The sequence below is a fragment of the Natrix helvetica genome (genome assembly GCF_964273705.1).
Source record: "Natrix helvetica genome assembly, chromosome: 10".
NCBI lineage: Eukaryota > Metazoa > Chordata > Lepidosauria > Squamata > Natricidae > Natrix > Natrix helvetica.
The window spans coordinates 16,674,357-16,702,301 of NC_138561.1; the positions used below are offsets into that span (position 1 = coordinate 16,674,357).

The following is a 27,945-nucleotide window of genomic DNA, read 5'->3' on the forward strand; positions in this document are numbered from 1 at the left end:
CGCACGCACGCGCACACACACACACTCCTACCCAAACTTGTTTGAAACAGAAAAGGAATGCAACTGGCAGTGCTTTAACAGACTCCAGGGAGTGGATTCTTCTGCTTTGCAACATCTTTGTCCAAAAGGCAGCTATGGGGACTGCAGAAAAGGATAGGAAACTCTGAAAAAGGAGCACCCAAAGAATGGAACACCAAGCTGGTAATTTGATCTCCCCGTTTTTTTCTCCTTCTCTCGGTGGAAATCTTTCCTGTGAGAAACAATGGTTATTATCTGCCTTGCCTTTGTGTCTGTTTTTTTTCTTTCTTTCTTTCTGATGCTCCCTTTTATTCTATCTTTTGTCCCTTCTGCTAATTGTCTGTCCTCTGCTTCTAGGAACCAATCCAATTTATATGCTCTAGCTGCCCACAGCTTCACGTTTTCTCCAACAGTTGATACCCCATGCTTAGGAATGATCTATACATGAATAACTGTAGTAATAACAACTATCAGACTTTCCAGCCTGTTGTTTATAGTCACAGTAGTACAATAATAATGCTAATCCGTTTTGTCTCTTCGCCCTGCAGCTTTGTCCGGAGGAACTCAAGCGGGACTGAATTTGTCTACCTGGGAATTTGTCTGCCTGGGCAACAGATGTGTGACTGCTGCAGAACATCCTTTTCAGCACCATGGACAGTTCTCAGCACCCGTCACTGTCCTGCTGGCAATACTCATGGGATTCTTAGTGTTCGTCACCGTCTTGGGCAACGCGTTGGTCATCTTGGCGTTTGTGGTGGACAAAAGCCTACGGACCCAAGGGAACTTCTTCTTCCTGAACTTGGCCCTGGCAGATTTTTTAGTGGGTGAGTGAAGCCTCTGGGATGTGAGCCAAGCCAGGGGAAAGTAAAAGATGGGAAGGGGGCCAGGGTAGGGTGGAGGGTTGTTTGGTTTCTCTCTCTGAACTCAAAACACCACTAAGGGCAAGCCAAGGGGTCTTCCTTCACTATAACCCAAGAGCAAGCACTGTATGATTGAACTGAGTAATAAGCAGTGTTCACACTTCTTGGTGTTCACTTGTTTGTACCCTATGGCTATGATTAAGTGTTGTACCTTATGATTCTTGACAAATGTATCTTGTCTTTTTATGTACACTGAGCACCAAAGACAAATGTATATGCACCAAATACAAATTCCTTGTGTGTCCAATCACACTTAGCCAATAAATTATTCTATTCTATTCCATTCCATTCCATTCTATTTCAAATCCTATTCTCTATTCAATTATATTTCTATTTCTATTCCTTAACTAGTTGGTTGTTGACTAAGCTATAGTAGCAGTAGAAATAGCATTTAGGTTTATGTACCACCTCATAGCAATTTATAGCACTCTCTGGGCAGATTACAAGGTCAAAGCATTATTTGCATATTGCCCCCAACAATCTAGGTCCTCATTTTATCAACCTCGGAAGGATGGAAGGTTGAGTCAACTTTGAGCCTTGTCAGGTATTGAACTCCAAGATGTAGGCAGAGTTTGCCTGCAGTATTGCACTTTAACCACTGGGCCACCAGTGTGCAGTGGTTGAGTGGGCTGGGCTGGGTTTACTTAGGACTCCAAACCAAACCCCCAGTTGTGATGGGTTTTTGAAATGAGCAGAATTAATTTCTGCTAGAGAACATGATCCAAAGTCTCAATGGCAACAATAAAGTTGACATAGGTTTGTTGGGATGATACTTTGCATTGATCCAATATGTTCAACCCAAATGGTTGGATTAACCCATTTGTCGATTCACACAACACAATGAACTGTAAACCAAGGAAAAATGAGCTGGATTTACAGAGCACAATAAGTCAGAAAATAATTAACCAAGCTTCCCACTACACCAAACTTAACAAGTTGTGTGGATACAGCCCCTGGGTTTGTGAGTTGGTTAAATGTGTTGTGTGTACAAAGTCCCTGTGGAAGAAGTCAGAGAGATCCGTGCAAGTGGTCCTGTGTTCTTCAGAGGAAAGTCTCAGTTCTATGTAAAAAATACTGTCTAAAAATGAATAAACGTGGCAAGGAAGGCAAAATCAAAAGACGGAAGCCGCATGGGCTTAGAATACAAAGAATAACTGCAATGAAGACAATGTGTAGTTCTAGTGACATGGCAACTGCAGTGTTTTATCACTTTTTGGCTCAGTTTGTATTCATTTAAAAAAAGGAATTTACTTCACAGGGATAGAATGTGCACAAAGAACAGGAAAGAGCATTGTTGCTTGTGGGCTATAAATGAGAATTTAGTTAATATCATAGTGGCAAACTCCTGGCTTAGAGGTACAAATGGCATTCATTTTTCTTCCTCCCAGCGACAGCTGAAAGGTGGCTTTTCATGTGGAATCTAAAGTGGGGAAGGGGGCAGCTACAATTCCCAACTGCTCTCAGGCATCCCTTTTAACCCAGAGTCCCCAAACTAGGCAGACAGAACTTATTTACATTTGAAAGGAGGCAGGATTTGTTCATTAAACCTGAGACTGAAAATTTCCACTGCTTCTCTTGAAAACCTCGATGGCTTGCCTTTGACTGGGAGGTTTCAGTGCGCTCTTCTTAACACTTAAACTCAAGAAGGAAGGAAGGGAAGGAAGGAGGGAAGGGAGGATAGGATAGGAGGGCCAGCAGAAGGGAAGAAAGGGGAAGGGAAGGGAAGAGAGGGGGGAGGAAGGGAAAGAAGGAGGGAAGGGATGGAAGGGAAGCAAGGAGGGAGGGAGGGAAGGAAGATAGGATAGGATAGGATAAAGGATAGGAGGAGGGCTGGCAGAAAGGAAGGGAAGAGAGGGGGGATGGAAAGAGGGAAGGGAGGCTAGGAAGAGGGCTGAGGGAGGGAAAGAGGGAGGGAAGGAAGGAATAGGGAGGGGTGTTGCTAAGGTTCAGAAACAGTGCCCTAGTGAGATTGTGAGTGCCCCATCTCTTGGTGTTTTTTTAAGAAGACACTGCACAGCCAAGTCTAGTTAGTTTTCCCACACATTGCAGGTGGTTTGAATGGGATCATCTCTGCATTCCTTTTCAAGTCTTCATTTCTATGAAATCATGCCTGATTTCCATGTGACTGTACCACTCCAAATGTCCAGGGTGTGAAAGGTTGAGGGTGTGGTGGACTCACTGCTTGTCGTTAAAAGTTGCCTACAATTTGGCCTCAGCTTATGGCTGTCTCACCAACGTTGTTTCCTTTGCTCCCAGGTGGATTTTGTATTCCCCTTTACATCCCGTACATTCTGACTGATGAATGGAAATTTGGAAGAGGACTGTGTAAGCTCTGGTTGGTGGTCGATTACCTAGTCTGCACCGCCTCTGGATTCAACATTGTCTTGATCAGTTTTGACCGATTCATCTCCGTAACGAGGGCGGTAAGAAAAATCGCTTTCCATGGGTTTCTGATTACCTCCAGCCAGGGGCATCTTCTAAGAATTCAAGTGTCAATTGCATGACCTCTAGGCAGGTGACACAAAGCCACACATTCTGCTGGGCAACCAACCAATTGCAACTAAATAAGTCAAACTGCTATGAAATTTCACTAAGTAACCGAGGGCCTCGGTTAGTTAATTGATGGCTTCCAGATGTTTAGGAAATACTACCATGAATTTTAACTTCTTCTTGTTGTTGTTAGTTGCAAAGGCGTGTCCGACCCATCGCAATCCCATAGACAACCTTCCTCTAGACTTTCCTGTCCTCCACCATCCTCTGGAGTCCATTTAAGCTCACACCAACTGCTTCGGTGACTCCATCCAGCCACCTCATTCTCTGTCGTTCCCTTCTTTTTTTGCCCTCCATCTTTCCCAGCATGAGGCTCTTCTCCAGGGAGTCCTTCTTCCTTCTCATTAGGTGGCCAAAGGATTTGAGTTTCCTCTTCAGGATCTGGCCTTCTAAAGAGCAATCAGGGTTGATCTCCTCTAGGATTGACCGGCTTGATCGGCTCAACTAGCCACCCCTTTCTCTGCCTTAGCAGATTGAAGGGATTTGTTCAGTCTCCCAACATTTTTTGACTCATTCTTTTTCTGACATCATCACACAATTCTTTTCCTGTATGTGACCAAGGACATGGAAACTGCTGTCTTTTCCTTCTTTGAAGTGTAAAACAATATTTTGAAACATCAATACCAATTTTAGGAGGATCAATCCTTGCTGGGTGGGAAATTCTCCACATGGGAGTTGGTCCACATGTCTTAAAGTTGCCAAGCTTGGACACCGCTACACTAGTCAAGACTTTCCTCAACATCACACTAAAGGGAAACATTGAACTTGTCTACATGTGAAGCCATACAGCATCTGTTTAACAATGGTTTTTTAAATCCACTTCAACTCCATAGATACATGCAACTCATTCAGAATAAGACGCATGACATAGTCTCAAAAACTACAGTTGTCAACAGGCAAACCACATGCTGTATTCACACATCACACTAAAGATTGGATTTCTTGGCTCGATTTCCTAAATTGTGGAAAGCTAGCTACGTAAATCTCAGTTTTAGGGTAGCATGTGACGAAAACAATGGTAATTGTGCTTTATTGAACAAGTGTGGTAAAGCAAAGCATAGCTTGGTATACACACTGTGAACTAGGTTTACTTAGCATGATGATCCAACACAGAAGAAGGAGGTTTAACTGTGAAAGTCCAAGAGTGAAAACCTGTGGTTGGCCATCAGCCATGGAAACAGTTGTTCCTTAGAGTTTTCCATCTGATAAACAAGCTTTTCATAATAAATCAGATTTCTACCTGTTGTAGATGACCAAGCTGAGCCTGAGGGAGGAGTCAAACGTGCCATAAGTCTCAAGCCCCTTCAGCCCACAAGAGATCTAAGTCCACCTTGAATTCTGTTGACTCTTTTATCTACTGCTGATTTGACTTGACCGTTAGTAGTTCAGATGCTTGTAGAGAGCATTAGCGTACAATAAACCGGTATATCCATTTAAACTGCTTGGGCTTCTGTTTTCCTGGGCTTGACATCTACATTTTCTTCTAGGTGAGCTACAGAGTTCAGAAAGGGATGACCAAAAGTACAGTGGCAAAGATGGTCATGGTGTGGATTGCAGCATTTCTCCTCTATGGTCCAGCCATTATCAGCTGGGAGTACATAGCCCAGAAGAGCATCATCCCTGAGAACAAGTGTTATGCCGAGTTCCACTACAACTGGTACTTCCTCATGATCGCCTCCACCATTGAGTTCTTCACACCATTCATCAGTGTCACCTACTTCAACTTGAGCATCTATTTCAACATTCGCAAGCGGACACCGGTCAGAAGCGAGAGCTCCTCATCAGCCCGAAAGGACTGTGAACGTTTTTGCCGCAGGAAGAAACGAGAGCACGTCGTAGCTTTCACAAAAAGAGGGGACAAGAGGAACAAAAAGGTGAGCAGCTTCACCCCTAGCAAGCCTGCGGTGGGGAAGCTCGGCACCCATGACCTCCAGGCTCCCTCAGTGGAGTTTAACATCAGTCAAGACTTTCCACCTTGGCAGGTAGACATCCAAACCAAATCGCCGTGGGACGGTGTCTACAAAGCTCTAGAAAACCTATCTGGCACCACACGGAAAGCAGAGGTGGCCAATACTGCAGCTAGCCGATATAGGCTTTCCCGAGATAAGAAAATAGCCAAATCTTTAGCCATTGTCGTCTGCATCTTTGCTGTATGTTGGGCACCCTACACCCTTCTAATGATCATCAGAGCTGGTTGTCACGGGAGATGCATCCACCATGACCTCTATGAAGTATCGTTTTGGCTGCTGTGGTTGAATTCAGCTATTAATCCTGTATTATATCCTTTGTGTCACATCAGTTTCAGAAAAGCCTTTCTGAAATTGCTCTGCCCAGCCAAGGCAAAAATCCACCCTAATGTTTTTACGTGAGAGAGAACACCGAGGAGATGTTTCTGCATAGGTACCTTTGACGTAGAATCACTGAACACGAACTTATCCTCCAAGTAGGAAAGAAAAATTCAAATGTTCGATCCCAAGAGATTTAGACTTCTACATCTTTTGGGCAAAAATGAATTAGAGAAAGCTCAACCTTGATTTTCAGAAAATGCAAGAAATTTGCAGTATTTTGCAGTGCTTATGTATGCAAATGAGGACTAATTTATTCTCCGGTACCTAAGCTCAACACGCTTTGTAAATTCCCAACAGAGTCCTCATTCGTAAGAAATAATGTAATTCTGATAAAGCAATTTAACTTGAGGACATTTGTACACTTGTGTTGAAGTAATTGCATTTTTTTAAAAAAAGGGAGTTTCATTTTGCATGTAAGGGTTTTGTACTGATGTGGATTTTTTAAAGAATTACTTGTCCACTTTATATTACAGAAAACACAGTGCAATGGAGCATCTCTTGCTAGATGCTCTAGTCTGTGGGTGGAGCTTGCTCATGTGCAGTGGTGTTTTCCCAAGGATTACTCAGTTCCAAGGAATTATTCCAATTCCACTTGGCAAAATGCCACTCATAAGCAAAGGTCAAAGGTACAGGTGCCCCTGCGGACTTTATTCATGCTCATCTCCATTTTAAGGCCATTGAGTCAGCACTGTCCAAAGACATTTCATGGTCATGTCGCAGAGAGCGGTTACTTCCCACCAAAGTGGTACCTATTTATCTACTCGCATTTGCATGCTTTCGAACTGCTAGGTTGGCAGGAGCAGAGGTGAGGATGGGAGCTCACCCTGTCACATAGAGCTTGAGTCTCGAATGTGGGCTGCCGGCTTTCCAGCCTACAAGCCCAGCGTCTTAACTGCTGAGCCAACACACCGTCCTACTTGTAAACAAACCTCCTGCAAAAGTTGGGTCAAAAAGAAAGACAGGCTTCATCAGGCTATCTCCAGTCAATACACCAAGCCGTAACTTATTGAATGCATAGCTTCGCCTGTTTGAAAACAGCTGTGGTGTTGTGACCGAGGCTTCCCAAAAGCATGAAGCAAACTCCTTGTCCCGACAAAAAAACCTTTTATTAATGTACTGTGGATTCTGCTCATTCACATCCAGCCAAGTCTTTCAAGGGAGGATTTACAGTCATAGACCATATCTGGCTTGGAGAGGCGCCAAGCTGGTATCTGCAAAACTTGGCAGAGTCTCGGAGAATCATCAACCAATTAAGCGAACTAATTTTCTCCTGCAAACTCCACTCCCCTTTTGCTCCTCTTTTATTTCCTCTGGGAGGGGCCATTCATCGTCTATCTGTGGCCTTTCTCCCAAGCTGACCGCTGTTCTTTAGCTGTTCCCTTCATCTGGCAACTCTGCGCATGCACACACTGGGATCAGGCTCCAGTTGTTCGTCTGCTTCACTGATGTCTGACTCTGAAGGCAGCTGGCACCTGGCATACAGCCCTGGCCCCCTCTCTGCCTCCAACACAGAGCCCTCATCAGAGCCTTCCCCAGATTCCAGGGCTGGTCCATGTTCCTCCTCAACCCCCACACAGTCCAAATCTGCTGCCACCTCTGCTGGCCACTGGCGGACCACAACAACCAGCGCTCTTAATACAATCATCAATTGCAGTGTCTTTTTAAAAAAGAGCTAGAATGATCATTAAACGCAACAGGAGATAGTTGATGCCATATCCATTAATAGCAACTTTATTGTTATACTGGCACAAATTAAGGATACAGATTGCATTTCCCCCTAATTTGACAGTACTGAAGGTTATATACTCTATAGACCACCGTCTGATTTGAATTTTCTTACTATTATCTTGATAAATATGCCCTGTGTACTATACTGAACCCTCACTGTATGTCACTTGAGTCCCCATATGCAAAATATAACTTTCTTGGTTTAATTTCTTTCCTTTTTTTAAAAGAATGGTGCTTTATAACTCCAAATACATGCATGAAGATATTTGGGTTGGGGGGGAATCTGACAGAACTCTGACAAATATGAAAAAAAAGAGAAAGTGGAATCTGACAGACAAGAAAATGAAACATTTTTTTTTTTAAAAAAAAAAATAGTCCACAGCCTTAGTAACACTTGCAGATGGAAAGGTAGATTAGAGATTATATGGCTTTTGGGCGGAAATGTGAGGACAGAAGAGCAGGAGAGAAAAATCAGAAGACAAAGGGGGGGGGGGGGAGAGATGTACAACCATGTGGAATTTTTAGAAGAACGGATTCAGTCATGCTAATTTTCTATTGGCCTGCTAGTCCATACCTTGGAAATTCTGATAGGAATACTTAAATCCCAAATGCTTGGAAGCAGCAGCCTGGAACATATTCACACATTCACACACACACACGCACAAAAGAAGAAGAGTGAACCGAAAGCCTATTGTTGGCACTCCCAAAAGGCACAAAAGTCTATGATCTCTAATGCAAGAAGAATGATAATGAACAATAAAATGCCGTGTGTGTTGTACGTGGAAAGACAGAGGACAAGCGCCCACAGAATGGGACCGGGATGGGTGGATGGGTGAGTGCGGGTGTCTTTTGTTTAAATGACCAGCCCTTCATAAATTGGCCCCTCAGATTCGGGGGATTCCCTCCTCAAACGCAAATGCTCCAGCGTGTTCTGAAAATGTTTGTTGATCTGTTCTGTCTCCTCAGTCGATTCGAGATTAGGAAGGTCTTCCCGGATTTTTTGAATGAGCTGATTCAACACCTGAATTGTCACCTAGGTTTTTAAAAAAAGAGAGAGAAGAGTGTCAAACAGACCAAGTTTACACAATGCACGATCTGGTTTGTTGCCAAGACCACCGTGACGTTGCCGGACAACATCTCCCATCATCCCTCATCCTTCTCCATGCTGACTGGGGCTGCAGGGAGCTGTTGCTGAGCAACAACTGAGAAAGAGGCAAATCATACGGTGGCAACGAAATGTGGGACTGCAACCTTTGAAACTAGAGGTTGGCAGAATTTTTCAGTGCCCCACTCGCCCAATGGCTGATCTCAGATCAGAGTTTAGCAATTTAATTGTAGAGAGGAAAGCAGAGAAGATCTCAAGATGGTCGTGAAGATTCAAGAAAACAAGGCACCTGAGGTCATAATGATGCTCCACCACTTTGTAACTTGCTCAATCTCTTTCACATTAGCTAACCTATGCTCTCTTTTTTCTCATTCAACTTCAGTTATGCACTGTATATTTGAAGCACTCCGATGGTAGAAAAGCTGTTTGGAAATGAGATGCTCAGCCTCCCTCCCTGCTATTTCCCAGTGCTCTGCAGAGAAGGACCACAGACTAAGTGTAACATGTAGTCTGACCTCTTAAGACAAGGTTGCGCTGCTGTGCAAAACAAGTGAGCTTCAGACAAAGAAGGGATACTCCAAAGGAAGCTCCAAATCTGAATTTAGCCTCTGTCGAGCACTATTATATTGTAAGAGATCATTAGAAAATTATAGGTAGTCCTTGACGTGTGACCATAATTGAGCCCACAATTTTTGTTGCTAAGTGACACATTAGTTAAGTGAGTTTTGCCTCATTTTATGACATTTCACGCCATATTTATTAAATCATTGCAGTTTTTACGTGAATTCCATTGACTTTTGCTTCTCAAGGTTGTAAAAAGTGGCCGTATGCCCCCCCCTCGGAACAGTGCAACCGTCATAAATATGAGTCAGTTGCCAAGCATCTGAATTTTGATCACATGACCATGGGGATGCCACAATGGTTGTAAGCATGAAAAATCACAAGTCACTTTTTTCAGTGCTGTTGCAACTTCGTACGATCACTAAATGAACTGTTGTAAGTCGATGACTACCAGTAATTTTAATTCAAGTCAGAAAAGATTGCCTTCTTTTGTGGTTGGATGGAGAATGGAGAAGAAGGCTCCTTCTTTTTGGTCTCATTAAAGTTCTCATTTTGATGGAAATTTTGGAGAGATCGTGAGGGTGATAGATTTTGCACCTCTGCACGAAACGCAATGGGCTGCTCCTTACCGTCTCGTTCTCTTTTTCATAAAAGTAGATATATCTGTTTAAAATTTCTATGAAGAGCTGCACTTGCAGGGAGGGATCCATGCATTGGTTGGCTATCTTCAGCGCCTTTTTCAAGCATTCCATGACCCTCTTGCCTCCATGGAGCTGAGAGACAAGACAAGGAAAAAGAGGGGATTAGCACTCCCCACATCAACACAATTACCTAATGGTTTTCCCCAAACGTAAGCTGCATGGCTAACATGTTCATTTAGCCAATTTAGGAAGGATGAATTCACAAAACTCCTAAGAAAATGCAATCCATTTGCACCTCTGATACATCAAGCAGAATCCGGAATCCTTCCAGAACCCTGCCAAGATATGCCAAGGCTGAATTTCTCATTAAACAGCGTTTTCCAAATTTACCAAGACATGTGGACTTTAAATTCCAGAATTCCCCAGCCAGCATTCCCTCCAAAATATCCAGACTAGAAAATCAAAACCAAGAATCAAATTCTACCTGTATTGTGATAATACAGGAACATCATGTTTCCAGCCTGAAAGTACTTACCCCTTCGCCTGCCTTTACTTTCCAAAGAACTAGGGAGGGTCCTTCCTGAGATACTTTTCCCACCTCAATGCCTTATGTGGACTAAGATAACTCTTATCTGTTGTCTGTTTCCTCCATCACTCAAGGTTATTCTCACAGCCCATTACAGAAGACCATTTCCTCAAGTCTTGGACTGGCCTTACCTCTTCTCCATTCTTGTCTGTGTTCCGGCCAGACCAGAAAAGATGGGCGCAGGTGCTCACGGCTCGGCACTGATCTGGCTTCTTCAGCAATTTTGAAGCTGCCAGTGCGCACTGAGTTCTCAAGGGTTCGTGGTTCTCCTCGCCAAAGCACTTCATCCGCTCAAATGTCCCAATTATCAGCGTGATTGCAGCCAGCTGGGCTTTTGAATCACTGATTTCATCTTCATAGAGAGAAAATGCCTGGTTCAGACAAGAAATACGGGCAGAGGAAAGAGGAGAGAGAGAGAGACAGAGAAACAGAAGAAGTGTTATGCACTGTATTTTTTATTCCTCTGAAAGTTAAAAAAACAAGAATTTCAGCAACTAGTAGAAATCATCTTGATTGTTGTAACGTTTGTATTTTTGCTGTTCTCTCCATGGCGATCAGAAATATTTCAAGGAGAAATAAAGGAGGGGAGGGTGCCTCAAGAAAGAAAAAGGTCTTCTGGACCTCACCTGAGACATGAATTCATAGGCCACGGTTTCGTGGTTCTCAAAGCCAATTTCTCCAGCAGCTAAAGCTCCCTGAAGGAAGAGACGGAGAGGAAGTTCCGCCAGCTCGGCTTTAATCAAAGCGCTGATGGTCTGGTGAGCAAAAGTGAAGATCTTCTGGCATTTCTTTTCCCATTTGTCATCCTGGGGGAAAGGGAACAAATCAGAAGTCACCCCAGATAGGAAAGAACAAAATCTGCATTCTTCTATTTAGAATTTCATATCAAACTCTATCTAGATCTGAAAAAGCAGGTGTGTGACCATGCAAAACTAAAAATGTCATTTAACAAATAATCTTTCTTTTTCCCAATATACAGTTTAAGATTTTATACTATCCAGTCCAGCCAGATCCAAATAAGTGTTTGCACTTTAATTCCCAGAATTTCCTGCCTGGGGAATTTTGAGAGTTGAAGTCCACACGGTTTGAAGTTGACAAGATTGGCAAACAATGGCTTAGAGCGGTGGTGGCTAACCTTTTATGTCACTGTGTGCCAGAAGTGGCACACAAAACCATCTCGCCTGGACCATGCAGCCTCAGTGGCCTTCGCACGCGCAGCAGCGCCAAAACCTGGAAGAGCAGCGTTCCGGCACATATGCACATCGGCACCCGAACCTCTGGTTTCAGGCGCATGTCCGATGAACAGCTGGCCATTGCGCATGTGCGCAATGGAAACCCAGAAGTTTGGGCGCCAGCGCACATAAGCATGTCGGAACACTGTTCTTCCGGTGCTTCCACGCAGGCAAGGGCCATCTGACCGACGCACATATGTGCATAGGAATGTGGAAGAAGAGCCAGCGAGGCCGCGTGTCCTGCACGGGATGTCTCTGTGTGCTGCTTCTGGCACACGTGGCCTAGGTTCATCACCACGGCCTTAGAGATTACTTTCAGCTTTCAATTTATTCCCTATTGCGTATTCGAAATTTAGGGACCTGGACTTCATTTATTCCATCTCATCGGTCAAAACTTTCTAACAGTCCCAGATTCATACAATTTGCCATTTCTTTCTTTTCTATTCTGCAATTTCCAACCAATCCCTTTTAGCTTAAGTTGCCATCGAAGCAAAACGTATCACATGCAGATGCACTCACCACTTTCTCATTCTCCTTGTAGCGAAACGCAAGTTGATACGCAGCAAACACCAATGGCGGCAACGTGTAGCGGATGCGCTGGTTGCCACCAGCACCGAAGTGCTTCCGCGCGGTATTTAAAATCTAAAACATGCAAAGATTCCCATGTTGATATATGCACCGAATATCATAACATATCACGAAGGAACAGCCTAACTTAAAAATTAGAAAACTGTCTTTTAAAGGGGGGGAGTTGACTACAAATCACTAGAAAAGGGAGGTCAAGTGTCCAGTTTCACACTTTTTTGGTATGCACAAACCAACATGGTCTCAGAAGCTGTGAACAGTTACCTGAGATGGGCAGTCAATGAATTGGATGGGTGGATTTTGGGGTGGGGGTGGAGGATAATAAATACCTACCTACCTAGAGTTCATATATAACGCTTGGACAAAACAATTCAAGATTTGTAATGTACACTCTTAGATAAATTCATCTAGTTAATACTGGGCCTACAATAACAAATAATGACTTAGGAGCAAAGATGGAAGCAGACCAACAATTGCATATGGTCACTCAATGTACTGAATTTCATTCTGGCTACCTCAAACTTGATTCCTTTGGGTGTGCTGGATTCCAACTCCCTTGGCTATCTTAATGACCAGAGATGAAATAAAAGGAATTCTAGCCCCTTTGGTAACCATTCAGTTATGGAAGAAAGACCCAAATGCCTCGGAAGGCCTCCATACCAGATACTGCTGATTGGGATCGTCTGAACGAAGCAGGTGGATAAATCTGCCTACAAGACCCTGTTCATCAGCCATGTCTTCAGGGTCTGGATCTTCGGCCGGCTGGTCTGGCTGGTCCTGAATTAGCGTTGAAACCAGATTCATGATGGCATCTACCTACAGAAGGCAAACCACATCCAGGTCAAGGATGGCTCTTAAAGAAAAGGAACTCACGCCTGTATGGCTAGGAACTGTTAGCAGTACTCCATTTACTCATTCCGTTTCCTGTCATGCCAACCACTCCAGGGACTGCAGCTGCAATGAATTCTGGGCAACAGGCTTGGAAAGGCAATTTTTAGAGGTCAGAACAACTTCAACCCTATTTCAATGAACTCTGTTTTGAGCGGCTGCTTTACAGCAATTTGTAAGGAGCTGTGGTTAGGATGAGCATTGCAGGCAAACTCTGCCCGCAGCCAGGAATTCGATCCTGACAGGCCTCAAGGTTTGACTCAGCCTTCCAACCATTCAATCAACCATCCCCATCTCTTTTCTTTTCCCTTAAATCATACAAATGGACTGTCGGGCCTCGAAGCAATCTTTTAAGTGGGCCTCAAGCCTGCCACATATTCAAACATATTCTACTGTGGGAAACTGGGAGGGGGGATTGTACGGAGCATGGGAGATATGTAGCCAAAATAACATTCTTTCTCAGAGAGTCAAGGTCGTTCTTGTCCCTGAATCTGGACTGACTTGGATGGGAGGAATCTTCCTTCGTGACACTGTCTGATTGGGCCATGTGATGGACATGTGGGTGCTGGGGCAGTGTTTTGAACTTTCAACTGGGTGGGGAAAACCTGGCAGCTTTCAGAATTCGGGTTTTCACAGATGTGCCAACAAGGCTCTTCTAACAAATTGGAATTTGAGGAAACTCTATCCTCAGACTCTTATTTTATGGAGGATGCTATTTGGAACCCTGAGATAGACACTCGTTCCTGTGATTTCCCTACCTGGTCTTGGGAGATAATTTCTGTGTTGTAATCCAGCACGTTGCTAAGCACGTAGCAACTCATGGTCTTTCTGGACTCATAGTCGAAGTACTCAAACAAAGGATGGAAATGCTTCAGTTTCAGAACAGTGAGGACGTTGTTGTAGGTATCAACAGGGATCTTCAAGAGTCTCATCAGCTCCTTGGAAACAGCGCTGCTGGTTGCAATGCTGAAAGGACAAGAGCGGGTGATGCATGAGGGCCTCCAGCTTCTTAATTTACTGTTCTGACCGAGGCTTCCCAAGAGAATGGAGCAAACTCCTTGTCTCAACAAAAAACCCTTTGATTAATTTACTGTAAATTCTGCTCATTCACATCCAGCAAAGTCTTTCAAGGGAGGATTTACAGTCACAGACCTTATCTGGCTTGGAAAACTGCCAGGCCAATATCTGCCAAACTTGGCAAGGAGTTTCGGAGAGTCACGAACCAATGAAGCGAACTAATGGTCTCCTGCAAACTCCACTCCCCTTTCGCTTCTCTTTTATTCCCTATGGGAGGGGCCATTCATCGTCCACCTGTAGCCTTCCTCCCAAGTCACTCCATTCTTTAGCTGTTCCCTTCGCCTGGCAACTCTGTGCATGCGCACTCTGGGAACAGGCTCAAGCTGTTCTTCTACCCCACTGATGTCTGACTCTGAAGGCAGCTATTATCTGTCTGATGGCCCTGGCCCCATCTCCAACACAGAGCCCTCATCAGAGCTTTCCCCAGACTCCAGGACTGGCCCATGTTCCTCCCCAACCTCCTCACTGTCTGAATCTGCTGCCAGCTCCGCTGGCCACTGGCAGGCCACATTTATGGGAAAAATCTTTAGAAAAGTCAGAACTGGCAGAAATCAATCTCCATCACCCCAAAAGCCAGGCCCCTTCAATTCTGTCATAGACCAGGTAAGGCTCTTCATTTGAAGTATCAAACAATTTGTTTCTCCATCCAAGAGGGGTTTTTTTTCCGCACAAGGCCAAGAAATTCGCATCAACTTACTGCTCCAGGTTAAGCTTGTTGAAAATCTCCACTGTTGTCTCCAGCACTTTGTCCACATAGTCCACGCGGTCTGGGTAGCACTTCATTGCCAAGTTAATGAGCGAGACTTGTAATGACACTACGTCCTCCGAAGGCATATCTTGTCTAGACTGAAGGTTGGATGGTCAACAATGGAAGGGAAAGAAGCGCATTTGGGAATTAGAGGTAACAGGAAGGATAGTTCTAATTATGAACATCGCATTTTGCTTTTTATGGCCCATGACCAAACTCAAGTACAGGAAGTCCTTGACTTACGCCCCCAATTGAACCCAAAATTTATGTTGCTAAGCGAGACATTTGTTCAGTGAATTTTGCCTCATTTTACAACTTTTCTTGTCACAGCGGTTAAGTGAATCATTGCAGTTGTTAAGTTAGTGACAGAGTTGTTAAGAGAATTTGGTTTATCGATTGACTTTTGCTTGTTAGAAAGGTCACAAAAGGGGATCACAACAGTCATAAAGGTGAGGCAGTTGACAAGAGTCTGAATTTTGATCAAATGATCATGGGGATGCTGCAATGGTTGTAAGTGTGAAAAATGGTCATTTTCAGTAATGTTGTAACTTTGAACGGTCAATAAAGAACTGTTGTAAGTTGAGGACTACCAGTAGTCACTTATCCTGACCTGAACCAGTCAAAGAAGCACTTAGTTTTAGCTAGACTGGGTTTCTAGGAGATTCACCTTTGCTCTTATTTTACAGTGGGAGTAAATGCTTCCTTTGCATACAAAAGATGTCACGTTCAAACTTTAAACATTTAAAAGCATGACTGGGGAAAAACTCCAGCCTAAAATTCTGAAATTGCCGATCTGCAATGCTCACAGTATTGAGATAAACCAATTTCCAATGGGTCAAGGCTTTAACAGCATGCTACCTTTGCCAAAGATGATATATTCAATTAAAATTCAAATCCCAGGCAAGTTGAAATCTCTCTACTTCTTGAAAGTCTGTTGATTGCAGAGGCGGTGAAAATAATAAGCAGTTTGTGACGGCAGTTCTGTCAGCATACAAATTCACAGCTAAGAAATGAATAGCTATGAGCCGTTGTGGCGCAGTGGTTAGAGCGCAGGGCTGTGGGCTACTTCTGCTGCCTGCTGGCTGCCTGCAATTTGGAAATTCGAATTCCACCAGGCTCAAGGTTGACTCAGCCTTCCATCCTTCCAAGGTGGGTAAAATGAGGACCGAGATTGTTGGGGGCAAGAGGCTGACTCTGTAAATGGCTTAAAGAGGGCGGTAAAGCGATACCTAAATCTAAGTGCTATTGCTATTGCTATTACTCTGTGCCTTTCTAACAGATTCTTTAGGCAATCAAATCACCCTGGCCTTCTTTTTAATTTATAACCCAGAACTAGAAACTGCTCCAAGACTTTCATTGCAAAGATATGTCCCTGTTAATATCCTGCACTTCTGATTGAAAACAAATTGAAGCATATTATTACAACCTATTCTTCCCCATTTTTCTAGAGATTAAGGCAACATGAAGGGGGCGGGGGTGTTGTTACTCTATGTCAGCCAGGTTTTTCTGCTACTTCGCAGGGCCTCTAACAGATAATTAAACAATATTTTTTGTCTTGGATTGCCAGGTGATCAGATTCAAGAACATAACCCAGCAAACACATTTATGATAAGCAACACAAGAGAAAGTGCAATCATTTCCAGTTACCTGTATGACTGTAGCCACCTGCTGGGAGAAAATGTCGAAGAGTTTAATATCCGCTGGGATCCCTGGTCCATCCTCTCGGTGGGCAAAGAGTGCGAGTCTATAGATAGAACAAGACTTACGAGATGCAGCTTGCAAACTTGTCTAACAGGCAATTATGCTGTCCAAATCAAGATATTTGCAGTTACAGTGTCTGATTTCTCTTGGGAGAAAAATGGGACATGTCCCCAATCTCCTTACCCATCAGATCCACACCCTGCTCTTCTCCCATCTTGGATTTCAGGTTGGCATGCATGAAATCCCTCCTCGGCTAAATACATTTCATCACACACACACCATCACACTCACATCCCTTGACCACAGAGTGTGCCCAAGAAGCCAGACAAACATATGAAGCAACCTCCCTCTGATAAACTATTATTTGATCCAAATTGGCTTTTATTAACACAATGGTTAATTTCACCTTTCCCTTATGACGCTCCCAAATCTCTTCCAAAAACTGGGAAAGCAATTGCGAAAGGCAAACTAGTAAGGATTGTTTTTCTGGAAATCACAAACAGATGGAACAGCTTTTCACCAGCAGATGGTTACCACCAGATAAGAATTAAATATGGGCTAGGCGGGAGAGAGGAGGAGGAAGAGGAGGAGGGGGATTCCTAGTCATCATAAGAGTTGGACAAACTTCTAATTCAAGGATTCTGTTTGAAGACAATTTGACTGAATGTCCAAATCAAATCATTTGCAAATGACATTTTAAATCAAATCGTTAAATGCCCTTCAAATTAATAGTACAATTCAGAAAAGATTTTGGACATAGCTCTGAAATGATTTCACGGTCCAAACTGATGAAGTGAATCACAGCCAATTTGCACACCCACCATAATCATTCTGCCCATAGTATAAAGTAGCTAAACAAAGGGGAGGGGGGAATCCTATCAGCACCCACATCTTTACATATGTCAAATGTAACGGTGGGGAGAATGATGAAAAAAAATGCTTGCTCTACATGATATAACAAGCTTTGAAAACTACCTAAAACTACATTTCAGAGAAATCCTCTATTCACAGCTCCTTACAAACAAACATGGCACTTTAAGCTCATTCCAGAAAGCTGATTTACATACATCTCTCGTACAGACAGCAAACAACTAGCTTCTGCAAATGTTTACTTTAAAATGTACATTTATAAACATACATATATCAAGTATATGCAAATATTGTAGTTTTCTGAACATATGCCGGCATAAATTGCTATTTGGAAGAAAAAAACCCAATATCACAAGGAAGGTGGGAGGAAGGAAAATGATGGCGATACAAAACATTTGTTCACACGTCTCCAAAAATATTATGGGAAACAAGAGCTGTGCCCCAAAATCTATAGGAAAGGACTTAGTTGGCATCCAGTACATATCAGTGTGAAATCAATTCTTTGTATTTCACACCAAAGCTCCACATATCTACCTTAATCAAGTTATTAGTCCTCATGGTTCACAACCTGCACCCTTGAGAATATCCTTGTCTGTTCATTTTTGGGGCAATTAGCTGCTTCCAATGTCAAATTCTCAAGTTATTCCCCCAAAATGCATGTTTTGCTTCTTTGCCGTAAGATAATATGAAACATACTGAATTTGAAACTGGTCAAAAGTAGCTTGACATTTCTATTTCAAGCATGGGACACCTCAGGATGTAACACTTTTCACATTTACATTTTGCATTTACTAATTCATCTTTTCCTTCTATGTGTACCTATTAACACTATCACTTCTTCAACCTCTATTAATTTTTCCTTCAGTTTTCCTATCCAAACTCTCTCGATAGATAGATGATAGATAGATAGATAGATAGATAGATAGATAGATAGATAGATAGATAGATAGATAGATAGAAAGACAGACAGACATTCTAAACCTTCTGGATGAGGGCCTAAGATTCTCCCTCTCTTTTGCTCCAGCACAGTGTTTATAATGTTTGCTTCATTACGTACCTGTCAATTAATGCAATTATAATATTTTTGACATTCACATTTTGGTGTAATTCCGCGCACGCTCGAAGGAAAGGGTTTAAAGTCTGGAGGTGAAATTCATCTGGGAAAACCTAAAACATGGGAGGATGTGATGGAGAAATAGATCAATTATTATTCTAGGTTGTTTAGTAAACAGACCTTTGATCATTGTGCTAAAGCATGATAGAGTATTTGCTCCATTTCAATTTACTAACTTGTATAAACTCAGCCAATTTCTGCTTATTTGTTATTTATATAGTTCCCCAGCTGTCAAGATTGCAGGAAGGTTAAAATAATAAAAACTAAAGCTAAAACAACAGATTCCATGTCTCTAAAACCAAATAACCAACTGACATAAAATATGGTCATTGTAACATTTAAATAAACAACATTAAAAAAAACCATACACAAAGGTTTTTGGAAGCTCATTTAGATTTTTTTAAAAAGAAAAAAAGCCAAACACGTCCATTCTTGTGCTGATTCTGCTAGCTCAAGAACGGCACTGTGGCCTTCTCATGATTGGCTTTCTTTTCCAGCCCATCAGATCCACCGTACCAACCTGCCAATTAACCTTCCCTTAAGCCATGTTACCTGTATGATGCATTCCATTAGGTATTCTTGAGCTAGCGCATCCCTGCAGTTAACTACTTGCTCCAATATGCCAGGTAAGACAATCTGGAAAACAAGGGGGGGGGGGATGAGACTTACAACCACAATTGAGCCTAAAATTTATGTTGCTAAATGAGACGTTTGTTAAGTCATCACAATAACCTTGGGACACAGCAAGGGTCATAAGTATGAACCAGTTGCCAAGCATCTGAATCTTGGTCACATGATCATAGGGATGCTACAAAGGTCATAAGTGTGAAAAATGGACACAAGTCACCTTTTTCAGTGCTGTTGTAACGTTGAACGGTCACTAAATGAACCTGTCAACCCTGAAGCTGGCCTGACTGAGACAATTTTGAGATTTCAGAGCTGATACAGCAGGGAAGAGGGATAGGGAAAGTTGGGGGGTTGTAGCCAAAACAAAATACTTTCTCGTGGGAACCAAGGACATTCCTGCAGGTGCTCAGGAGGAGGGGACTGGAGTCACGTAGCAACTGGAAAGCATCCTGATTCGACCATGTGACTAACTGTTTTGAGAAAGTGATTTTTTTCCCTTTTAATTAATGAAAACCATGGGAAATATTCAGAGCCAAACCACCAGCTTGTGCCAATATGACATATCCAATAAACCCATTCTTTGAGGAATTTGCCTGCCTGAGAGTTTTGTTTGCTATGGGTATGTTACTTGGAACCCTGACAGAGCTGTTTAAGTTAAGGACTGTTATTTGCATTCTTCCTACAGTCACTGATCATGTAATACAAACTCTGGAACTTCTTCCTCACATAAACATGCCTTTTTCTAGAGAAGTGATAAGCTAAACTAATTCAGATGCAATTATTGAGTAATTAATTTAGCAATTAAACTAACTGAGGTGCAGTAAAGTAAGATGCACTAATTGAGAAGAGAGGGGTTAATTTCACCTGTTTGTATCTCTCTACGTTGACACCTTCCAGCTGGCTGAGCCGGACCAAGTTGGTTCCCACCAGGATCCTCAGCTCCTGCCTCTCACGCTCCCTCTTCTCCCGATCTCGACTGTGCCCTTGGTGCTGCATTCGCACCCAGAGCTTATTCATCTCAGCAAAGTTCAACAGCACAAAGTCCATGGAGTCACTGATGTCCCCAGTGGTTTCTTCGCTGTGGGCCAACAAAGGGAGTCATGTCAAGAATACGCATTTCCAGGAAGTGGATGGGATGTCTTTGAACCAACGGACAGCATGCATTTGCGACCGTAGAGAGAAAGGATCATGAAAATAATTCTCTTTGGGGGTAGGATTTGAACCTCAGATTTTATATCGTCTTGGAATTAATCCAGCCCGACACCAATTCTGCATTAGGAAAAAAAGTATGTAATATATTTTTTTCAGGCTGAAGGGCTCTTTGTCCTTTTCATGGAAACAAAACTGCAACTTGAGCTGAGCCACCGCAACTTTTTCACAATTGCGAAGTTACAGTTAGCTGCACTTCAATCAGTTATGAAAGTTAAAATACATTTCCACCGTCTCCTCATGTTGCTTAAATTCTGAAAAGCACTGATCACCTTGTTCACTCATTTTTTTTAATGTTCATATTAATCCTACTCACAACTCAACACATTTATGATCTACTCATAATTACATCCATTTAGGTTCTTAGAACTATTGTTTTCTTCCAACTGGTTTCACATTTTCCCAACACTCAAAAGATTTCCAGAAAGCCCCGTTTCAAATTCAAAACAGGGCGCTTCAAGTTCAAGAGGGTTTGGATTTGAAATATCTGGTAATGTTCAAATCCCAAAGCCATCCTTCTTGAAGGCACGGAGCCTCTAACTCTTCAGCAGGTGACTTTGTCCCAGGCCTTCAAACTGAGCCACTAGTGTGCCCTATCCGTCCACCCCTCACTAGAGACATGTTTCTCACAGATGAAAGCATTAACACATGTTCAATCTTTCAAAGCTCTTACTCTGTCTGCTCTCCATCATCAGGCAAAATGTTCCGGGTGCATTGAAGAAGATAGTTGCGAAGGAACAGGCCTCTTAAAGGATGCTGGACCCCACGACACATTTCCACCAAGTCTTTTAAGATGTCCTTCCGAGATTGGGGGAAAGACTTCACGTAGACCACGCCAACAGTTATTAGTAAATAGCTGAGAAATAAGGGAGACAGAATTACAAGACTCACTTCCCACAACTGGGCTCGTGTAAAAACAGGCTGCTAATTTCCATTCCAACACTCCGTTCGATTAAGGGTTTTCTTATTTGCTTATTTATTTTATTACCATGTTTCTCTGAAAACAAGACAGGGTCTTATTTTCTTTTGCCCCATGAAATATGGCCTTGGGCTTATTATAAGGGGAGGGCTTATTGTTTTGAGGTTGCCGGGCAGCTGCTCCCTTGCAAACTGGCTCCATGCACTGACCTAGGGGGCATCCCGAATATGCCAAGCCGCGGGAGCTGGGGAGCGGGCAGAGCGCCACGTGCCTTGGCGCCTTAGGGATACTCCCTAGATCAGTGAATGGCGTTCTGCCCGGCTGGAGAGGGGGTTTGCCAGGCGGCTGTCGTGAGCATGGTCACCTCATGGCTGCTTCGCCCCTAAGGCTGTGCCCGGCTCTTCGGGAGCCAGTTCGCAAGGGAGCAGCGGCCCGGCAACTCCCCCCTCCGGCCAGGCAGTATGCCACTCCCCAACCTAGCGGTATCCCGAAGGCACCAAGCAACGTGAGCACCTTCCCCCTGGCTCCCGCAGCTTGGCGCCTTCGGGATACCGCTAGGTCTGTGAGCGGTGCTGACTGGCCAGAGGGAGGGTTGTCCAGGGGGCTTATTTTCAGGGGTGGGCTTATATTTTTGCTCACACAAAAAATGTGGCAAGACGTTAGTTTCAGGTCAGGTCATATTTTCGGGAAAACATGGTAATAGTATTGTCATCTCACCACCATTCAGGGAAGGCTCTTGGCAGTTTATATAAAGAATATGGTTAAAATATACAGAAATCAATCGAAAAACCCAGCAGTCCTGAGCTGGACAATGTTAAAGAAAACCAGATTATCATAAAAGCAGAAAATTAAAAAAGATGGCAATATCAAAGCAAGGAAAAACTTCACAAAACACCTAAGATTTTAAAAGTTGTTGAAAAATTTGTGAAGTGGAGATCAGTCTCATCTCCAAAGGGAAGTTTATTTCACAACTTTGGCTCATTTCTTTAACTCCCGTCTCCATTTTTTCCCTTTTTGAAGAAATAGCCACCTAGAATTTGCTAAGAAGAAAGCATATGTGTATTAAATACATTAATAAAATACCTATTTTCCTTTGTTTTTTCTGAATTTCATTTTTTATTCACATTGCCATCACTGCTACAAAGAAGTGGTTCTGTTACAGCAAAAGCCCATCATAACCCTAACCCTAACCCTTTTAAAATTGACTGATGGACTGAACAGTCATTTAAATGTTCTCTTTTCTTCAAGGATTACAAGGCAGCACACAGGTAGTCCTTGATTTAGGACCACAGTGCAGTCTGCTCATCAGTCATAAGTTGCGACGGATGTAAAATGGATCACCCACGTGACCAACCTGATTTCACAACCATTTTTTGCGAAGGTTGTTAAGCAAAAAAGAAAAAAAAAAGTTCACTGTGGGCTTGTTTTGCAAAACTGTTGTTAAATGTGGTCACGTAGCGGTAGGACACTGCAATTGGCTGCAAAGGTGGGGGTGGGGATAGTGTCTTAACTTTGGAACTGGCTTGTAAGTACTCCTGGGGAAGTCCATCACTACTCTGCGCAGTTAAGTGACCAGTCATAAGTAAAGGACTACCCATAATATCTTGTGGGTTAATGCCAATAGGCAGAAGTGGACAGGAATCCATGTTTGGAAGAATTTTGTTCAATTCAATAAAGCCCCTCCCCTCTGAAAAAAAACCCAAAGCCAACCATCACAACTGAACGTCTGACCAGGAGATTCTTATTGGACTTACAGCCGTGGGATGATGTTTCCAGCATACTGAACCAGCTCATACAGATCAGCCACCTTCCTTCCCTTAGCAAACTCATCCGTCAAGTACACCTCCAGGTAGTGGAGCTCATCGGAGATCGCCATATCTTTTCCTTGCAATTAAGGATCACAGACTAACGCAACACAACTTTGATCATTGTTTGTTCAATACCAAGGAGAAACCCATCGCTTAGAAACTAAAGGAGGAGATGTGAAGGAAACAATGGAGCTAATGTCCAACCTAATAAGAGAACACGAGAGTCAGGTTGGACAAGGCTGGAGTTTGGATCAGAAGCAGCGGCTGCAAATGGAGAAACATGAGCAAGTGACAGATCCAAAAAAGAAAAAAAAGGTTGCTGGTCTTGACATATGCGTGAAGCTCCCATCGTAACTTTCCCACAACCACAGAGACATCCACAGACACTAAGAAGTATTGTTTATCAACTAAATGAGCCCCAGCCCCAATTAAAGAGGATACACAATTCATAATAACTCTTTGGAGACAACATTGAAGTCCTCAGCTCACCAAGCATGTTCGAGGCATGTTTCAGGGCATCCATTAGCTTGTTTTTATCCTATCAAAACGATAACAACAATACGCGATTTTCTGTCGTGAAATATGCATATTCTCTTTATCAATTAGAAATTTATTTTGCAAACAAACCATAGTGACCAGGATTATAGCCCTTTAAGGAGCAACTGAAAAAAGATATTCAGATTGTCATTGTTACTAGACTTCTTGAAATATTCAAGCCGTTAAAACAAAATTGGAATATGTTCTCAAATTTATAAAATTTCGATCTCAAATTTATAAAATTTCGATCTCAAATTTGGGGGAATGAGAGTTTGGATTGTTGCTATAGCCAATTCTTTTTTAACTTAAACACAAACATTATTGAACAATTTACATTTAAAAGGTGTTGGAAGCAGCAGCACAAGTTTTTAAGTAATAAATAATTGTACAACTGGCATATTTATGAATTACACAGAGCAGCTCAATGGATGTTTGCTGAGAAGAAAAAAACTTCCTCATCCAATGTGGCTTATGCTCAGACAAATACACACAAGACTACAAAACTATGAACAGGTTGCTGCTTTATCCGATTCACAGAGTTAATCATTGTGAGGAGAAAGAAAAGAAGAAATAAAGCCACCAGTTCTTACCAAGCAGCGCTTCATTTGGAAAGACTGCACCTTAACAGCCTGTATGGCCTCATCCAGAAGCTTCTCTTGCTCATCTTGCGGAGACTGCTGGCTAGTAGTTGGCTAGAAAACAAGGAGAGGAATGTTTTCTGATAAGACTATCAGGGCCAGCCTGTGCAAAAGGCACCAAGGAGTCATGCAGCCCACACCATATTCCTCACTAGCTGTATTAAAAACACAAGTGAGTAACTTGTTCTGTCAGGGACACAACTGGGGCGGAGATACATAAAACATAGTGACCATGAAGAGGACTTGAGTTTTCCATGCTTTTCTCTCCCTGGTTTAGATGAAAGGAAAATTAAAATGTTTCTTTTGTTTTAACGTTGGGTTAAAGTTGCTGTAACTTATTAATTTTGTATATCTATTACTGGATCATTAAACAGGCTTATATATCAGTTCTTATATTAAAAATCCTAAATTTGTTCCCAATGGTACTGCTTAAAACTTTATGGTCAAAGACCAAAAATATAGTAGCAAAAATACAAGCTGCTGCTTTGATGTTTTTAAAATATTTATTCTGGTTGTATGCCAGTCAAAGCAGCTTAGGAGAAAAACAATATGTAAATACCAATACGAACAAAAAAACAACAAATGATTATTCTGTGTTGGAGAAGACTTCTGGGAATTATCACGGACAGCCAAGAAAACAAACAAATGAATCAGCTAGATCAACCCAGCATTTTCACTCAAGCACAAATGACCAGGCTCAAATTATCCTACTTTGGACACATATTATATGAAGACCCCGCTTTTTGGAGAAGGCTGTAATGCTGGGAAACTAAAAGGATGACTAACAGCCCAGTTAGAGCAATGATGGGTGCACCACTGGAAGATCAGGTTAGAGGCAATTCATCATGGGGAATATTGATTTATATAATTAAGAGTTGACACCAGCTTGAAGGCACAGCAATCAATTTTTATTCTAAAGCATAGGTCAGGAAGTGCTAAGGTCTTCACACTGATGACCACTGCAACATCCCCGTGATCACGTAGTCAAAATTTGGGCACTTGACAACCTGCATACATTTACAACTGCAGCATGCCGGGGACATGTTGTCAACATTTGTGATCTTCCCAGCCCACTTCCCTCAAGCAAAGTCAATGGGGGAAGTTGGATATGCTTAACAATTGCAGGACTCATTTAACAACTGCAGTGATCCGCTTAATAACCATGGCTAAAAAAGATCATACATCCAGGGGCAATTGACTTGCTTAACAACAGAAATTCTGACCCCAATGGTGGCTGTACGTTGAGGACGCCCCAACATGTGCAAGCTAAAAAAATAATGTAACCATTGATTAAATTTGGATAGAGTCCAATGCTTGGCAGCTCTCAATGACTATATTGTCTAAGGAAAGATTCCTCAAAGTGGTCAACATAACCCTTCAAGGGTCAATAGCACTATCCATTATTGTTATTATTATTGGTAGCATTGTTAAAGTAGTATGTATTAAATCTGGGTGTGAAGAAGTCAGTGAGCTGTGAAGAGTTGGGAGGGGGGCATCTTTACAGGTAGTCCTCAATTTACAGCTCATATGGTGACCACTCAAAGTTGCAACAGCCCTGAAAAAAAAAAGAACTTGGGACCATTATTCCCATTTTTGACCGTTGCAGCATCCTCCTCCATGATTGGCTGATCAAAATTCAGACATTGGGCGACTCATATCTATGATGGTTGCAGTGTCTCAAGGCTCACATTATCCCCTCTTGTGACCTTCCAACCAGCAACATCAATGGGGAAGTCAAATTCACTTAACTAACCGTTTCACTAACTTAACCATGGCAGCGATTCACGTAACTATTGTGGGAAGTTAAGGAAGGTTGCAAAATGGAGCAAAACTCCCTTAACCAATGTTTCACTTAACGACAGAAACATTGGGCTCACTTGTGGTCGTATCCATACAGGTAGTCCTCACCTTACAGCAGTTCATTTAGTGACCGTTTCAAGTGACAAAAAGTGACTTATGACCATTTTTCAGAGTTACAACCTTGGCAGTATCCCTACCATCACGTGATCAAAAATCAGAAAGCTTAGCAACAGGTTCCTATTTATGACCGTTGCAGCGTCCGGGGGGGTGGGTCACGGGATACCTTTTTTGGACGACCTTCCGACCAGCGAAGTCGATGGGGAAACCGGTTTCACTCAACCAGTGGGTTAGTGATTTATCCCCTGCTGTGATTCCCTTAACAACTGTGGCAAGGAAGGGGGCAAAATGGGCAAAACTCCCTTGACCAACGTCTCGCTGAGCGACAGAAACGTTACATCTTAACTTGGCCAAGGTAAGGGATCGTATCTGAATTGGTTTATCGTGTCGCAAGGTTGCCAACAAAAGTGCATCTAGTCAAGGCTATGGTTTTCCCAGTTGCAATGGATGGCTGTGAAGATTGGACCATAAGGAAGGCTGAGCGCCAAAGAATGGAGGCCTTTGAACTCTGGTGCTGGAGAAGATTCCTGCAAGTCCCTTGGACTGCAAGGCCATCCAAGCGGTCAGTCCTAGAGATCAACTTTGACTGCTCTTTAGAAGGCCAGATCCTGAAGATGAAACTCAAATACTTTGGCCACCTGATGAGAAGGACTCGCTAGAGAAGAGTCTAATGCTGGGAAAGACTGAGGGCAAAAGAAAAAGGGGATGACAGAGAATGAGGGGGCTGGATGGAGTCACTGAAGCAGCTGGCATGAGCTTAAATGGAGTCCAGAGGATGGTAGAAGACAGGAAGGCCTGGAGGAACATTGTCCATGGGGTCGCGATGGGTAGGATACAACTTCACAACTAACAACATCATCACAACCCCTTCGATTAGCCTTTTATTCGGGGAGATAAAAGGCTTCCTTGCAACAGCCTCCCATTGACGTCCGTTGTGGTCGTAAGTCGAGGACTACCCGCCTCTTTGCCCCCCACCCCACCCAACATAACCTATCCTGCAAACAACACCCCCCTTCATAGAAACCTCTATAAAAGACCCCCCCACCAACGGTCTCTGCCCCCACCCCCCTCAGACGGGGCCCAGCCAGGCCCCACCATCCATTGGCATTCCTCTCCGCCACCCCCATCCCACCGTTCTTCCTCGCATTACACGCGTGCAGGGCTTCTCACGTGCGCGTGACTCGGCTTTCCCTGTCAGGAAATCCCGGCTCCTGCCCTTGCCGACCCTGCCGGCTGGGGATGATGGGAGCCATGGTCGATAGAGAGACCGGGAGGGAGTGCAATGGCCTCCCGTGCGGAAGGGAGCCGTTCCTGAAGAGAAATTTTCTCTTTCCCCCCCCCCCCCCTCATGAGGCAAGGGAGCCGCGCCGGGCAGGCCCGTCAGTCTTCCCCGCTCGGGAGTCGTGATGCCCGGACGCCCCCATCCTATCCTGGGGGCTTTTCTGACAACCCCCCCCCACCCTCCCGGCCGCTCCACCGGTCGCCCCCTTCCTCCCTCCACTCACCATGGTGGCACCTCCTTCACCCGGCCGCACCGCCCGCACGCCCAGCACCTCGGTTTCCCCCTCCTCTCCCTTAGCGTCATGTGATCGCCCGCTGCGCCCGCCCCCTCTTTCCT

At 43.4% G+C, this 27,945-nt stretch overlaps 2 protein-coding genes across 2 annotated transcripts; one reads left to right on the forward strand and one right to left on the reverse strand.

Moving 5' to 3' along the window:
- Position 1: 1 nt before the first annotated feature.
- Positions 2–8,222, forward strand: LOC309397329 (histamine H3 receptor-like). The gene is made up of 4 exons (XM_081963254.1): positions 2–201; positions 567–842; positions 3,195–3,361; positions 4,976–8,222. The coding sequence occupies exons 1-4, from the start codon at positions 186–188 to the stop codon at positions 5,855–5,857; spliced, it is 1,341 nt and encodes a 446-aa protein (XP_081819380.1). The 5' UTR covers positions 2–185; the 3' UTR covers positions 5,858–8,222.
- On the reverse strand, positions 7,552–27,932 carry VPS35 (VPS35 retromer complex component). Its single transcript, XM_081963222.1, has 17 exons — positions 27,833–27,932; positions 24,363–24,464; positions 23,677–23,773; positions 23,182–23,305; positions 21,182–21,364; positions 20,164–20,377; positions 19,225–19,308; positions 18,616–18,725; positions 16,635–16,731; positions 14,937–15,085; positions 13,921–14,128; positions 12,935–13,090; positions 12,209–12,331; positions 11,084–11,263; positions 10,589–10,828; positions 9,860–10,003; positions 7,552–8,597 (listed from the first exon to the last, which is right to left on the reverse strand). The coding sequence occupies exons 1-17, from the start codon at positions 27,833–27,835 to the stop codon at positions 8,418–8,420; spliced, it is 2,394 nt and encodes a 797-aa protein (XP_081819348.1). The 5' UTR covers positions 27,836–27,932; the 3' UTR covers positions 7,552–8,417.
- Positions 27,933–27,945: the final 13 nt, after the last annotated feature.